At 62.6% G+C, this 13,507-nt stretch overlaps 1 protein-coding gene across 3 annotated transcripts in view; it reads right to left on the bottom strand.

The window, feature by feature from the left end:
* The window catches only part of NWD1 (NACHT and WD repeat domain containing 1), a 32,799-nt gene extending 26,672 nt beyond the window's left edge, over positions 1 to 6,127 (bottom strand). For 2 of the 3 annotated variants that reach the window (XM_070058933.1, XM_070058931.1), the window contains exons 1-2: positions 916 to 1,909; positions 213 to 329 (exon numbers count right to left, since the gene is read on the bottom strand). In XM_070058933.1, coding sequence (XP_069915034.1) covers positions 213 to 329; positions 916 to 1,095 — 297 coding nt within the window. In that variant the 5' untranslated portion in view covers positions 1,096 to 1,909. Of the gene's footprint in view, positions 1 to 212; positions 330 to 915; positions 1,910 to 6,055 lie in introns of those variants that run through there. The other variant, XM_070058932.1, reaches the window with a different exon arrangement.
* Positions 6,128 to 13,507: the final 7,380 nt, after the last annotated feature.

Raw genomic sequence — 13,507 nt, 5'->3', positions numbered from 1 at the left:
CCTGCTAGCTCTTTGGGAAAGGCGTGGTGTGATCAATTAGCAATGTCTGCCACGGGCAGGCCGCAGGCATGGGTCTGTTAGCAGAAATACCACCCAGTTCTCTCTGCTGATCCATGTGGCTGTGGGCCGGTGGGGGTGGGGACAGGGCAGGGCCCACATCCGGGTGCTGGGAGGAGGCGTAAGAGCTGACCCAACCCTCCCAAGAGGCTCACCACAAACGCTGGGCCTGTGGATGTTTGCTGGCATCTGCCAAGCTCCTCCAAGCATAGGTCGGGGGTCAGGAGGGCCGTGGCCTCTGGTTCGCGGATGCCCCACCGCAGATCAACGGCCTGGAGGCGACAGGCAGGGTCTGGTCAGGGGACCACATGACAGGCCAGTGTCCCTCTGTTCCCACCCACACAGCATAGCTTTGTTTTGTTGCTCCAGTGTGGCATCTCCACACATCGTGCAGCCTCGAACCCAGGGCCGGGCAGGTGCCTCCGTGGGCGGGGACGTCCTCGTCCCACATCAGGGGGGTCTGGGTTTGAGCCCCGGCTCCTGTGGACCCCGGCAGGCGGCGTCATGGCTGCAGGACCTGAGGCTCTGCCACCCACGGCGGTGGGGGGAGGGATCTGGATCGGGACCACCCATCCCCTAGCTTAGGCTTGGCCCCCAAGGCTGCTCCATGTCCCATCCAGCTCTCTGCTGTGGCCTGGGAAAGCAGTAGAAGGTGGCCCGAGTCCTTGGGCCCCTGCACCTGCGCGGGAGACCCGGCTGGAGCTTCCGGCTCCTGGCTCTGTGTGTACGTCTCAAGCTAACACTCCAAAGCCCGGCATGAATTTCAAGCCTCGACGAGGAATCACAGAACCGAGCCTGGCGCCCCTCTTGGCCCAGGTGCCCCGCAGACCCCCGGCGGCGGGCAGCGCTGACGCTTACCTCAAACACCAGGCCATGTTTCTGACAGAAGATCCGCAGCTCGGGGTAGGCGCTGCGCTGCAGGAACTCCCTCTCGGCCTCCATGTCTGCAGGTGAGGGCGCGCGGTTAGCGGAGAACCCAGCGCGCGCCGGCTCAGCCAGAGGCGCCCTGCACCCCACTTCCTGAGCTATGCGGCACATACCCACGCTGAAGGAGAAATTCTTACGCAACAAAACCCAGACAGCCCGCCCGTGCAGGGTCGCCTGGTGTTAACCCTAATAGAAAAATCCCACGTCCTGGGCAGGTGGGGAAGATGCCTGAGTCCCCGGTGCTGGGGCTTGGTGGGTAAAGCCGCTGCCTGCAGTGCTGGCAGCCCATATGGGCGCCGGTTCGAGTCCCGGCTGCTCCACTTCCAATCCAGCTCTCTGCTGTGGCCTGGGAAAGCAGTGGAAGATGGCCTACATGCTTGGGCTCCTGCACCCATGTGGGAGACCCGGATGGAGCTCCAGGCTCCTGGCTTGGCCCTGGTCCAGCCCCAGCAGTTGTAGTCATTTAGGGAGAGAGCCAGTATGTGGGCAAGCTCTCTTTCTCTGCCTCCCCTTTCTTTGCCTTTTGAATAAATAAAAATAATTTTAAATGTTTAATTAAAAGTAAAATTGAATTTACATTGGAACAGAGGACACCAAAAACAGAGCTTCCAAATTATTTTACAACATGTGATCGTTAACTGTGTTCTTGAGGCTGTTTACAAATATTAACACCTTTTTTGAATTTTTTCAGATGTATTTATTTGAAAGGCAGAGGGAGAGGGAGAGAAAGAGAATCTTCCAACTGCTGGTTCATTTCCCAAAATGGCTACAACAGGCAGCGCTGGGCCAGGCCGAAGCCAGGAGCTCCATCTGGGTCTGGGTGGCAGGGGCCCAAGGACTTGGGTTGTCACCTGCTGCTTTGCCAGGCCCATTAGCCGGGAGCTGGATCGGAAGTGGAGGAGCCGGGACTCGAACCGGCGCTCTGATACGGGATGCTGGTGTGGCACGCTGCAGATTAAACAGCTGGGGCACAATGCTAGCCCCATTCTTTTGATTTTTAGTTGCTTTAGGGTTGTATTTCTTGAGAGGCAGAGAGAGAGAGAGAGCGCGCGTGCTTCCATCCACTGGTTCGCTCCCCCATTGGCTGCAACAGCCAGGGAGTTCGGGTGGGGGAAGAAGAGACGCAAGTTCAGAGTGGCTCCCTGTCCCCGGTGCCCTCATGGGTCACCAGCTGGCCTGCACTCGCATCCGGGACTCCTGGGGTCCCTGGGCACCATGCGCACTGTGGGGGGTGCTGAGCCCCCAGCCCTGCCCTGCCCCTTACCTGACAGCACGGAGCTGATGAAGATGGCCACGCCGCTGGGCGGAGGCGCTGGCAGGGGACCCGGCCGGCCCTGGAGGAGCCGTCGGCGGGTGCCGGGACTCAGCATGCCGGCGCTCACGCTGCCAGCCCGCCAGGGCCTGGGGCGGACGGATCTCAGGCGGCTGCGCTGGGTGACCAGCGGGGCGGGGCCATGTGCCAGTGGAGCACCCTTGTCACACGCCCGCTGCTCCCTGCCGCTGGCTTTAATTGAACAGCCGGAGAGGAGGGGGACAGGTGTGGGACAGTGGCTTCCCAGCCGATGCCCCGGGCGCACGCACTGGGGAACTTTCTCCCCAGCGCCATGCCCTGGTAGCTCCGTGGTCGCCATAGCGACCGTGGTTTCCCTGGGCCCTGACGCCCAGGGACCAGTCGGCATCTCCAGCATCTGGGTACCCTGGGGCCTCCGTGTAAGCTGAGCCCGGGGCCCAGGTGTGCACGGGGAGGCCGGGGGGGGGAGGGGCTGGGAGCCATGCGCAGCCCCAGCAGGGCAGGCCAGGGGCACACAGAGGGGCCAAACCCCGCCCCATATAGGGAGGCCAGTCCTCCAGGGGCCAGGTACCATGTGTTCTATTCAAACCTGGGGCTCTCAGCCCCAAAGCCATCCTGCCCCCCAACTCCATCCTCCCAGGGAACATTTTTTTTAAAGTCATATACATATAAGCTACAATTTTGTGTGCTTTTTTAAAAAAGATTTATTTATTTATTTGAAAGTCAGAGTTACACAGAGAGGAGAGGCAGAGAGAGAGAGAGAGAGAAAGTCTTCCATCCGCTGGTTCACTCCCCAGATGGCCACAATGGCCGGAGCTGCGCAGATCCAAAGCCAGGAACCAGGCACTTTCTTTGGGTCTCCTACACGGGTGCAGGGGCCCAAGGACTTGGGCCATCTTCTACTGCTTTCCCAGGCCACAGCAGGGAGCTGGATCAGAAGTGGAGTGCTGGGATTCGAACCAGTGCCCCTATGGGATGCTGGTACTGCAGGCAGCTGTTTAACCTGCGGTGCCACAGTGCTGGCCCCAAAATTGTGAATTTTTTGCATCCTGGATTTTGTCTGTATTCATTTTGATCTTTAAAAATACTACTTCCAGGCCAGCGCCGTGGTGCAGCGGTAAGCCACCGCCTGGGATGTCTGCACCCCAGGCTGGACTGTCTGGGTTTGGGTTGTGGTTCTTCCGCTCCGTTCCAGCTCCCTGCTAACGCAGACCCTGGGAGGCAGCAGTGGTGGCCAAGGACTGGGTCCGGCCGCCCACGTGGGAGACACGGGTTAAGTTCCAGGCCTCTGGATTCAGCCTGGCCCAAGCCTGGGCTCCTGTTGCAGTAGGCAGGCATATAGGTTAAAATTGATCAGATTCGTGAACTGGAAGACCACGCCTTCACCACGCCCCTGTGTGACCTCATGCCCCTACCTGATGCCTTTGCCACGCCCCTGCGTGGCCTGATTCCCCTACCTGGCCACACCTGGGTGCCCACCAGCCAATCAAGTTAATTAACCACTCCCCTGGGGAAGTGGGTTAAAAGCCTAGGGCACAGTGTGCCTGGCCTGCTCTTCTTCCCTGGCCTCTTGCTAGGAAGGGGCTTGCTGTAGCCCTGCACCTCCAGGGTGCATGGCCTTCTAGATGCTCATCCATGTGGCTGGTTCCTGGTGCTCGGTATGAACCCCTATTTACCTCTCTCTCTCTTAAACAAAGCTCTCACTCTCCTATGCATCTTTCTCACTAAATAAAAGCTTAAAACATAACATGCTGCCTCGTTTATCTGTGCCGGTATTTAGAATTCTTCTCTAATACTAGGCAGGAACCCTCTCGGGCTTATTACTATTGGGGATTTGGTAATAAGCCTGTGGTGAAATCGTAAGGCACCCCAAATTCCGGTAGCACACGTGGCACCCCGGATAGCATTTCTAGGGAACTTTAAGGGGCCACATTTCAGGGTAAATTTTAGGGGGTCCTCTCCGATTTCACTGCTAACATCTTGGGAATGGGCTAGTGCTAGAAAAATCTCTCTCTTTCTAACTCTGATTTTCAAATACATAAATAAATCTTTTTATAAAAAATATTTTTGAAAAGCAGAGAGAGATCGTCCATCTGCTGGTTCACTCCCCTGATGGTTGCAACGGCCATTGCTGATTCAGGCTGAAGCCAGGAGCTCCATCCGGGTCTCCCACGTGAGTGCAGGGAGCTGGACCGGAAGTGGAGCAGCCAGGCCTCTGCTCCCGACTCCAGCTTCCTGCCAGGGGAGACGCCGGGAGGCAGCAGGTGACAGCTCCAGTAATCCGGCTCCTGCCCCCACCACCCCCGATGCGGGAGACCTGGATGGAGCTCCTGGCTCCTAGCTTTGGCCCGGCCCAGCCCTGATCATTACATTTGAGGACTGAACTAGTCATGGGAGCCTTCTCCCAATCTGTCCCTCTCTGCCTTTCAAATTAAAAATAATAATAATGATAAAGAGAGAGTCACCCAGCCCGGAGGTCGTGCAAGTCTGTTTCCAGCCCTGGGCAGGTCTGTTGCAATGACTCAGCTCCCGGATGTAGCACCAGGACAATTACAGACAATTACGGGAACAAATGGCGTGTGGCTGTGTGCCAATAAACCTTTATTTACAAACACAGCTCAGGGGCCACAGCCGACCTGCCCTTGACCTCCTCCTCCTCCTCCTTTCTTCCCTTGGGGAGTGGTCTGTCTGCCCCGGTCTCGGGGCCAGTGAGTGGCCAGGCCAGGTCTCACCAGCACCTGTGGTCGCCCTCACCGGCCCCTGGGGGTCCCTGCACTGGCTGAGCCGGGCCTCTTCCCAGAGACCTCCAGGCAGGTCCCAGGAAGCCGGGTTCTCTCCGCCCACGTCCCAGGTGGCTGCTGGCTGGGGGCCCGGGAACTTAATTTACCTAAAGCCTGCTCTGTGCCAGGGACCACGCGCTTCTTAGGATTGAACTCTGCTTGCTACTATTTTATGGTTATTATTTGAGAGGCGGTTTTTTGTGATGTTTTAATTACCAGGTGATCTGAGCACAAGTAGTTTTTAATTACTAAATACTTCCAGCAGAAGCCAGGAGCTTCTTCTGGGTCTCCCACGTGGGCACAGGGGCCTAAACAATGGTCCATCTTCTGCTTTCCCAGGCGCGTTAGCTGAGAGCTGGGTCAGAAGTGGAGCAGCCGGGACTCGAACCGGCGCCCACGAACCTCCAATTTTATAGCCAGCCTAAGGGATGTCCCTGTAAGGTCTCCGGGAGTGCGGTCACTCAGAGATCTTGTTGGCAAGCACCTCTGGAGGAAGCACCCCCATGAGCTAAGCACCCACAGGGTTCAAGACCAAGGGAGCAGCCCCGCCCCTTGGGTCGGCATTGGCCGGGCGTCTTTTTCCATCAGGAGGCCCAAGATAATCCGCAGCGCCCAAACGGAGAGCGGAGGTCACCGCCAAGATGGAGCACGGAGCAGACCTAGACAGGAGCCGGCAACGTAGCCGAAGAACTCGGCCGAACCGCTAACCACACAGGTGCACCCTGCCAAACCGCTGTTCCTTTTCTGCCTTCGGCTCCTGGCTGGTGTGGAACACCCCATTTGGGGGCGTGGGGCAGGGCTGCTGGGAAGGCTCGGAGTGCCCCCCACTTCTGCAGAGGGCGCTGGATTTCCGCCCAATCGCCTGCCAGAGATAAGGTCCCCTCACCTCCAGCTCACGGGGTCGGGGGGGGAAGGCCCACCATGGAGGCCGGCTCCGAGCTCACTCCATCCCCTCGCCCCCATCCCAGGTCAGGTCCCCGTCCCCGCGCGCGTGGGGTACCTGCGAGGGGCGGCGCTCGAGGGCCGCGGGGCTCCGACCCCGGGTCTGCTCCCCTGCGCCTCGGCGCGCCGGCGTTCCGGTTGCCATGGACGCAGGGCGGCCCGCGGGCCCTGCCCACCTGGCAGCCAATCAACAGTGCATGGATGGGCGTGGCTGCGGTGGCCGGGGGCGGGGCCTGCCCGGGGGCGGGGCTACTAGGGGCGGGGCGTTCTGCCGTGATTTGCGCTTAGGAATTTCTTGCTCTGAACTTGAAAGCACCGCCTCTGACCCTCACCTGTTGTACCGAGGAGGGAGGCTCTAGGCTCTTCCCTCTCTCGTTGCACTTTGTAACGCTCAGAATCCGGCGTAGGCGTCGCGAGCCCCAACTCCGAGCGGCGGGGCTGCACGCCCGGGTCCCACAGCGCGAGTGGGAGCAGCACAGGTTAGAACCCCCGACTGCCTGACTCCAAAGTCTGGGCTCCTGCAGACTCCCCGCGCTGATGCGAAAGACCCCAGCCCAGCCCTGCACGGAGCTGGGGCGCAGGCGGGGCTGCCTGAGGGGGACAGGAGCCGGTTGTTGGGGTTTGCCAGGCAGCGAAGCCAGAGAGGGGCTGCCTGGGAGAGGGCCCAGCAGGTACAAAGACACAGAGGGCTGGGAGCGCGGGGCGAGCCCAGAGAAGGGATGGGGGCAGGCCGGCACCCCGGGGACACAGCCCCAGAGGGCGGGCAGGCACGGGGACCCCGGGTACCGCCGCCTGCAGCAGGGGAGGAGCCCCCTCAGCTGTCAGGGCGCTGCTCCAGCGTGGGGGTCACGGACACAGACCCTCTGCCGCATGCAGTCACCGAGCACACGGAGAACTGAAGCGGAGTTGCAGGGCAGCTCCAAGTCCACAGACAGCAGCGCTCGCCTGGGGCTGAGACGCCGGGAGGGGCAGGGGGAGCTCACACGCTGGATTTCCCAGGCCGACACAGAACTCTGCTGGCACACTAAGAACTGCTACAAATAAACCTGGTTTTTGCCACTCTGTCCGCTGTCAATTCTTATTTTTCTTTTGAAGATTTCTTTGAGAGGCAGTTCAGAGAGGAGAGAGCGAGAAGAGAGAGAGAGAGATAGGTAGGTCTTCCATCCACTGTTTCACTCCCCAAATGGCCGCGATGGCCGGAGCTGGGCTGATCCAAAGCCAGGAGCCAGGAGCTCCATCCGGGTCTCTCACATGGGGGAAGGGGCCCAAGCACTTGGGCCATCTTCTACTGCTTTCCCAGGCCACAGCAGAGAGCTGGCTCAGAAGTGGAGCAGCCAGGACTAGAACTGGCGCCCATATGGGATGCCAGCACTGCAGGCCAGGGCGTTAACCCGCCAGACCCTGTAACTCTTTCAAATAAATAAAATAATTCTTTTTTTTTAGAAGCAGAGGGAAGAACAGGAAAACACGAGTGAAACCGCTGCCTTGGAAGGCACTTCCACGGGAGACGAGCTCAGATGCAAGCCGCCCCCACGCCACGCCGGATGCGGGGCTCCTGGAGTCAACACAGGGCGTGGCAGCGGGCACACGGCACGGTTCAGACGCCGACCGAGGAGCGCCGGGTTCCGTTCCCGGCTCTGGCTCCCGACTCGGGCCTTCTGCTCACGGAGACCACGGGCGGCAGCGGTGATGTCTCAGGTAGCTGGGTCCCCGACACCCACGTGGGAGACCTGGAACGCACTCTCGGTTTCAACATCCGGGCCCAGTCAGCCATCGTGGGCCTTTGGGGAGCGACCCAGGGGACAGGCGCCAGTGTTCTCTGCCTCTCGGGTGATAAATTCGGGTGCATTTTCCAAGGATCTTACGAACACTGCTCCTAGTTCGGGTTTCCTATGCGGGAGGAGGATGCAGAGTGGAGGGCAGCAGCGGGGTGGGGGTGGGGGTGGGGGTGGGCCCGGGCCCAGGCCCGGGCCCGTTCCCCTTCTACTCAGCCCCAGCGGGGAAGATAACTGAGTGCTCCGGCACTCAGGAAGAGGTCTTGCCCACCGTGGCCACTCCCAGAGCAGGGTCCTCCCCAGGGTTCCTGACAGGCAGGATGGGGCGTGGGGCTCTCGGACCCTGGTGCTCCCTCCCTGAGCCCCCTCCTGCAGCCTGGACATGGGGCCTGTCTGGTCCCACGGCCACGGTCAAGGCCAGCCAAGACCCCGGGAGCATCTGGAGTCTGTGGGCTCCCATGGGGGGGGGGCTGGCATCCTCAGAGGTAGCAGAGCGGCTGGCTGAGGTTGGCACCTGCTGGGGGGGGGGAGCGGGCCAGCCCCTGCCCTTAGGGAGCAGCAGCCTTGGGATGTCCACTCTGGGGTCTGGGGGCAGAGTTGGGATCTGGATGCCCCCAGGAGAAGGAGCAGGGAGGAGCCGCTGCAGCTGGTGCATTGTCTGTAACCCCCCCATCCACAACTAGGGAGCAGGCCGAGTCCCAGGCACACCAGCTGGGGGACCCCAGACGCTGTCCTCGCCCTGACCTGGGTCCGAGTCGCTCCACACCCCAGCATGGGGGTCACGGACACAGACCCTCTGCCACATGCAGTCACCGAGCACAGGGCTGGATGAGACCCAGTGCCCAGTGCTCCCAGGGGCCTGTCTGACCCCTTCTCACACAGCCCCCCACCAGCAGGCCACCCCAAGTCCCGACATGCTCGGCTGTGGGTGTGGGTGTCTTAGCCTCTGTGTGCTGCCTGCCGTCCTGCTCCCCCGCCCCAGCCCAGAGGCTGGAGAAAGAAGCCGCACGTGGGACTCGCTTACTGCCCACCTACATTAAATAAATGGGGTGTGTCCCCGAGATCACACACACAGTGACGCCAAAATCGTACAGAATGGCACGAAGGAAGCTGACACATGGCACCACCTGGGACGCTGGCATCAGTGTCACAGTGCCGGTCCACGACCAAACCGCTCCACTTCCGGTCCAGCTCCCTCTATGGCCTGGGAGAGCAGTGGAGGATGGGCCAGATGCCTGGGCCCCGGTACTCTCAGGGTAGACCCAGGTGGAGCTCCTGGCTCCTGGGTTAGGCCTGGCCGCTGCAGCCCTTTGGGGAATGAACCAGCAATAAGCCGGCCTGCAGGCTGTTGGGTGCACACTGAACAAGGGAACTGCACGGTTACACTCGCTCCATCCCCAGCTGTCTCCTGCCGTAACCCAACATTCGGGAAATCTGAGGAAGTCTAAAATCTGGGGCGCCCCGGTCTCCAGCACTCCGGGTACGCGGCACCGCCCGTGATGACCGGGGGTCGGGAGCTCAGGGGACCCGGACACAGCGCGCCCCGCCCAGCCGGGCTCACCCACAAAACGCGCGCTTCCAGTGCAGAACAGTTTTATTTCAACGCGGCAAACAACACGGTCCAACGGCAGCCGATAAAGTGCTCAACTGTCCAGGGCACCCCAGGCGAGGCCAGGGCTCCGGGCAGGGGCGGCCGGGCTCACGGGGGCCCTGGCTGGTCCTGGGAGAGGGGCCGCTCCCCGCGGGCGCCGTCCTTGCGGAAGTACCAGCGGCTGGGGGCCGCCGGGCCCTGCGCTTCCTCCCAGGCGCGCTGGTTCAGCAGGGCGGCCTCTTTGCTCGCCTCGGCCGACAGTTCCAGCACCTGGGCGAAGCTCCTGGGAGAGAACGGGCGCAGACCCTCAGCGGGGCGGAGACCCCCACCACGGGCAGACCCTCAGCGGGGCGGAGACCCCCACCGCGGGTGGCCCAGAGCGCTGGGCATCCAGGCAGGACCTGAGCACTTGAGTCCTCGCAGCTGCTCCCCAGGGGGCCAAGCAGGGAGCTGGACGTGGGGGCGGGGCGGGCACTGATGTGGGGGCGGGCACCCAAGCCCAGCCCCTCGCGGACACTGGCGATCGGATCCGGTTGAAGCTGCTGTGGCAGAGCCCATGGACACGGAGGCCACCTGCACTTTACCGCGCGGGAACCTTCCAGAAACAAGCGGACTCTCAGACCATGGGCCGCCGGGGGGCGGCAGTGAGGGCTCAGGGGGTGGGGGCCGGATGCGGTTCCCATGGGGCTCTTTGCTGTCCCGCCCAGTCCTGGTGCTGCGGGCATTTGGGGCTGGCCCGGCAGGCAGGAGCTCTCGGGCTCGGATAACTGCATGAGCAGATCGGGACAGGACGGCGACCCGCAGAGGACGGGCCAGGGCTGCCGCCCTCCTCTCCCGGCCTGCATGCCCCTCAGCGGCGCGGGTAGTGCTCTGCCCAACCCCCTCAGCCCCCACGCTCTGGGAACCCAGGGTCTGGCTCTGATCCCCGCGGCACCCCACGCCCCCACAACCTCAGAACCCACGCCAGGGCGGGCCGGAGACGGGAATGAGCCGACCCCAGAGCCGCAGGTGGACAGACTGAGTGTTGTCTGGGCCCGGACGACGGCGACACCTGCTGGCCACTCCCTTACCTGCAGCCGGCCTGCGCCCCTGCAAATGCCCGGGCAGCCTCCCTGCAGGGCCCCGCCCGCCCCAGCGCACCCCGTGGGCGGGAAGGGTCCCCCGGGATACCTTCGGAGCTCCACGTCCTTCTCCACGGCCAAGCCCTGGAGCTCGCTGAGCAAGGCCAGCGCCTGCGTGGGCTCTGCGCTGCAGACCCCCAGCTCTCCCAGGAGGCGGCCTGGGAGTCCCAGCTCCTCTGTTTCCAATCCAGACCCTGGAAGGCAGCAGCCATGAGTACCTGGGTCCCTGGCACCCCCGTGGGAGGCACAGATGGAGCTCTGTGCCCGACCCTGCCCAGCTGTTGCAGGCCTTTGGGGTCCTGGAGTCCAGTCCTGGGAGGGCTCAGCCTCGCCCTGCACCCCACCTGCAAATACTGGAAGAGGATGCCTCATTGGAGGCGTCGCCTGGCTGGGCAGGTGGGGGAGGCCGTGGGCGGCGCCTCGGCGCTCATCTGTCCTCTGTCTCTCCGTTGGGCTCCAGGTCTGAGTCCAGGGCTTCCCGGCTGGCTCACACTAGGTTCACGCCCCTCTGCGGGCGCCCCAATCCAAGGGGCCCAGGTGATCGTCGTAGGTGTAGGACCCGAGGCTGGGGGCGGCTGCTCTGGAAGCGAGGGGGACCTCGGGGAGGGACCTTCAGGAGCTGGGAGTGGAGAGGGGAGGAGGGGAGGGGGCGGTGGACAGGGGGGCGCCACGCCCACGGGCGGGCTGGCCCCTGCACCCATGTGGGAGACCTGGAGGAGGCTCCTGGCTTCGGATCAGCTCAGCTCCAGCGATCATGACCATTTGGGGAGTGAACCAGAGGATGGAAGACCTCTGTCGCTCTCTACTTCTCTGTAACTCTGCCTTTCAAATAAGTAATCTTTTTAAAAAATTTAAAAGGAACCCCCCACCCCCCGCAGCACTGCGCCGCCCTTGGCCTCCGTGGGTCTCGGCCAGGACCCTCTAGGATGTGGAGGAGAAAGTCCGCTCCGCCCTCTTAGCCCCACCCCGAGCTCCGCCCCCTTCTCATTCACTCCTCCCCCTGCAAACCCCACCCCCTCGGCACTCACACCCCACCCTGAAGACTCACTCTGCCCTCTTTCCCTTCCACCCCCAACCTACTCACTCTGCACCCCCACCCCAACTCCCCACGACCTCCCCAGCCACGCCCCCTGCAGTTCACCCCAGCGCATTTCCCAAGACAAGCCTCCTGCATTAATAGCCCCGCCCCCTGCCCTCTCTGCACCCCCAACTCAGCCCCATCCCATCCCTGCTCAGCACTCTCAGCCACGCCCCCTCCGTGGCCACGCCCCTGTCACGTTCACTCCCCAACCACACCGCTCAGGCGTGCCCACCAAAGCCACCCCACAGCCACGCCCCCGCACCCCTGCCCGCCCCTCCTGGGTCCCGAGAGGCACGTGCTGGGGATCTGCGGGGACAGTGGGCGGCACCAGGCTCCCGGGGGTGCTGAGCTAGTCTCCAGTGCTCTGTGGTGCCCCCAAGACGGGAGCCCAGAACTGGCTGATTTCGGGGTGCCCGGCAGAGATCTCATCCCATGTTCAATTCCGGGGCTCCCGGCTGGGGAAAAGGGGCCACACCTGCTCGGATTTGTGCCTGCGTGTGCGCGGCACAGAGGCCATTCCTAAAACCGTGCAGCCGCTGTCGCCTCCGGAACGTTCTCCCACCGGGAAAGGAGACCCCCCCGCACGCCATCAGCCCTCTCGCCCGCCCTGTGGATCTGAGCGCTCTGGGGACCTCCGGTACGGGGAGTGCTCTGTTCTCAGCCACGCGGCCGCCCTGGGGCCAGCAGTACCCCGTCAAAGTAGAAGAGTGACCCAGTGTTCGGCCACCTCGTACCCCTGCCAAGGAGCCGCTGGGGGAGGAAGCCCAAATCAGGGTCAGCCCGGCCCCTCTGCCCTCTGCTCAGGCAGGCCTGGCCTCCCGGGGGGTGGCAGAGCTGAGATACAAGGGTCCTGGGGGCAGTTCCTGGGGTCTAGGGTCTGAGTGGGGCGGATGGGTTAAGGGTGCGCACCTCCTGGGTCCTACCAGGAGAGGGCGCTCAAAGCTGGGCATCCCCTGCCCATCCCCACCCCAGGGGGCGACAGGGCTACCTCCTCTGTACCCCCACCCACCACAGAGCAGGCATGAGAACCCCAGGGCGCCCTCACACCGGCCTCATTGACGAAGAGCAAAGCTGGTCACCCCCAGCCTCACACCCCCTACCCTGCCCCCTCTGCAGGCAGGCAGTCCGTCTTTGCTCAGAAAGGCAAAACCAGCAAAAACCCGACAACTGCGACAGGTGTCCCCCACACAGCACAGCAATCAGGATGCTGCACCCCGCCCGGGGTCACCCCGGGAGGCAGCAGGGGGTGGCGCCAGTGCTGGAGCCCCTGCCACCTGCATGGGAGACCCGGATGGAGCTCCTGGCTTGGCCTGGCCCAGCCCTGGCCGCCCGATTCATTTGGGGGAGTGAGCCAGGAGATGAAGACCTCTCTTTTTCTCATAACAACACTAATAATAAACGGTGACAACATTTCACAAAAGGCTGGAGCCCAGGTGCCTGAGCCCTGCCTGCCACTCCGAGATCCCCGCTTGGGCCTGCAGGCCCCTGGCCAACACCGGCGGCACCTGCCTGCCCTGCTCCAGGCTCTGGAGGTCTGCCCGGAAGCTGGACAGCTGGGGCATCCTGAGAACAGCCATGTTGGAGGTCGCTGCGTGCAGCCACCTTCTCACAGAGGGGGAGGCAGAGGGGACTTTGAGATGGAATTCACAGCCCCCAGCCCACACCAGCCCCCACAGCTGACATCCTGGGGTCTGTGCCCATTCTACAGTCGGGACAGTGAGGCCAGAGGAGGGTACATGGCTTTGCTGGAGACTATGATGTACTAGGCTAAGTCTCCATCTGTGTCGCTGGCATCTCACACGGGTGCTGGTTCGAATCCCGGCTGCTCCACTACCCATCCAGCTCTCTGCTGTGGCCTGGGAAAGCAGTGGAAGATGGCCCAAGTGCTTGGGCCCCTGCACCCACATGGGAGACCTGGAAGAAGCTCCTGGCTTCGGATTGA

This window comes from Oryctolagus cuniculus, chromosome 16 (assembly GCF_964237555.1).
Source record: "Oryctolagus cuniculus chromosome 16, mOryCun1.1, whole genome shotgun sequence".
NCBI classification, from domain to species: domain Eukaryota; kingdom Metazoa; phylum Chordata; class Mammalia; order Lagomorpha; family Leporidae; genus Oryctolagus; species Oryctolagus cuniculus.
The sequence above is the reverse complement of the archived record's forward strand: the minus strand, read 5'-3'. Positions and strand labels throughout refer to the sequence as shown.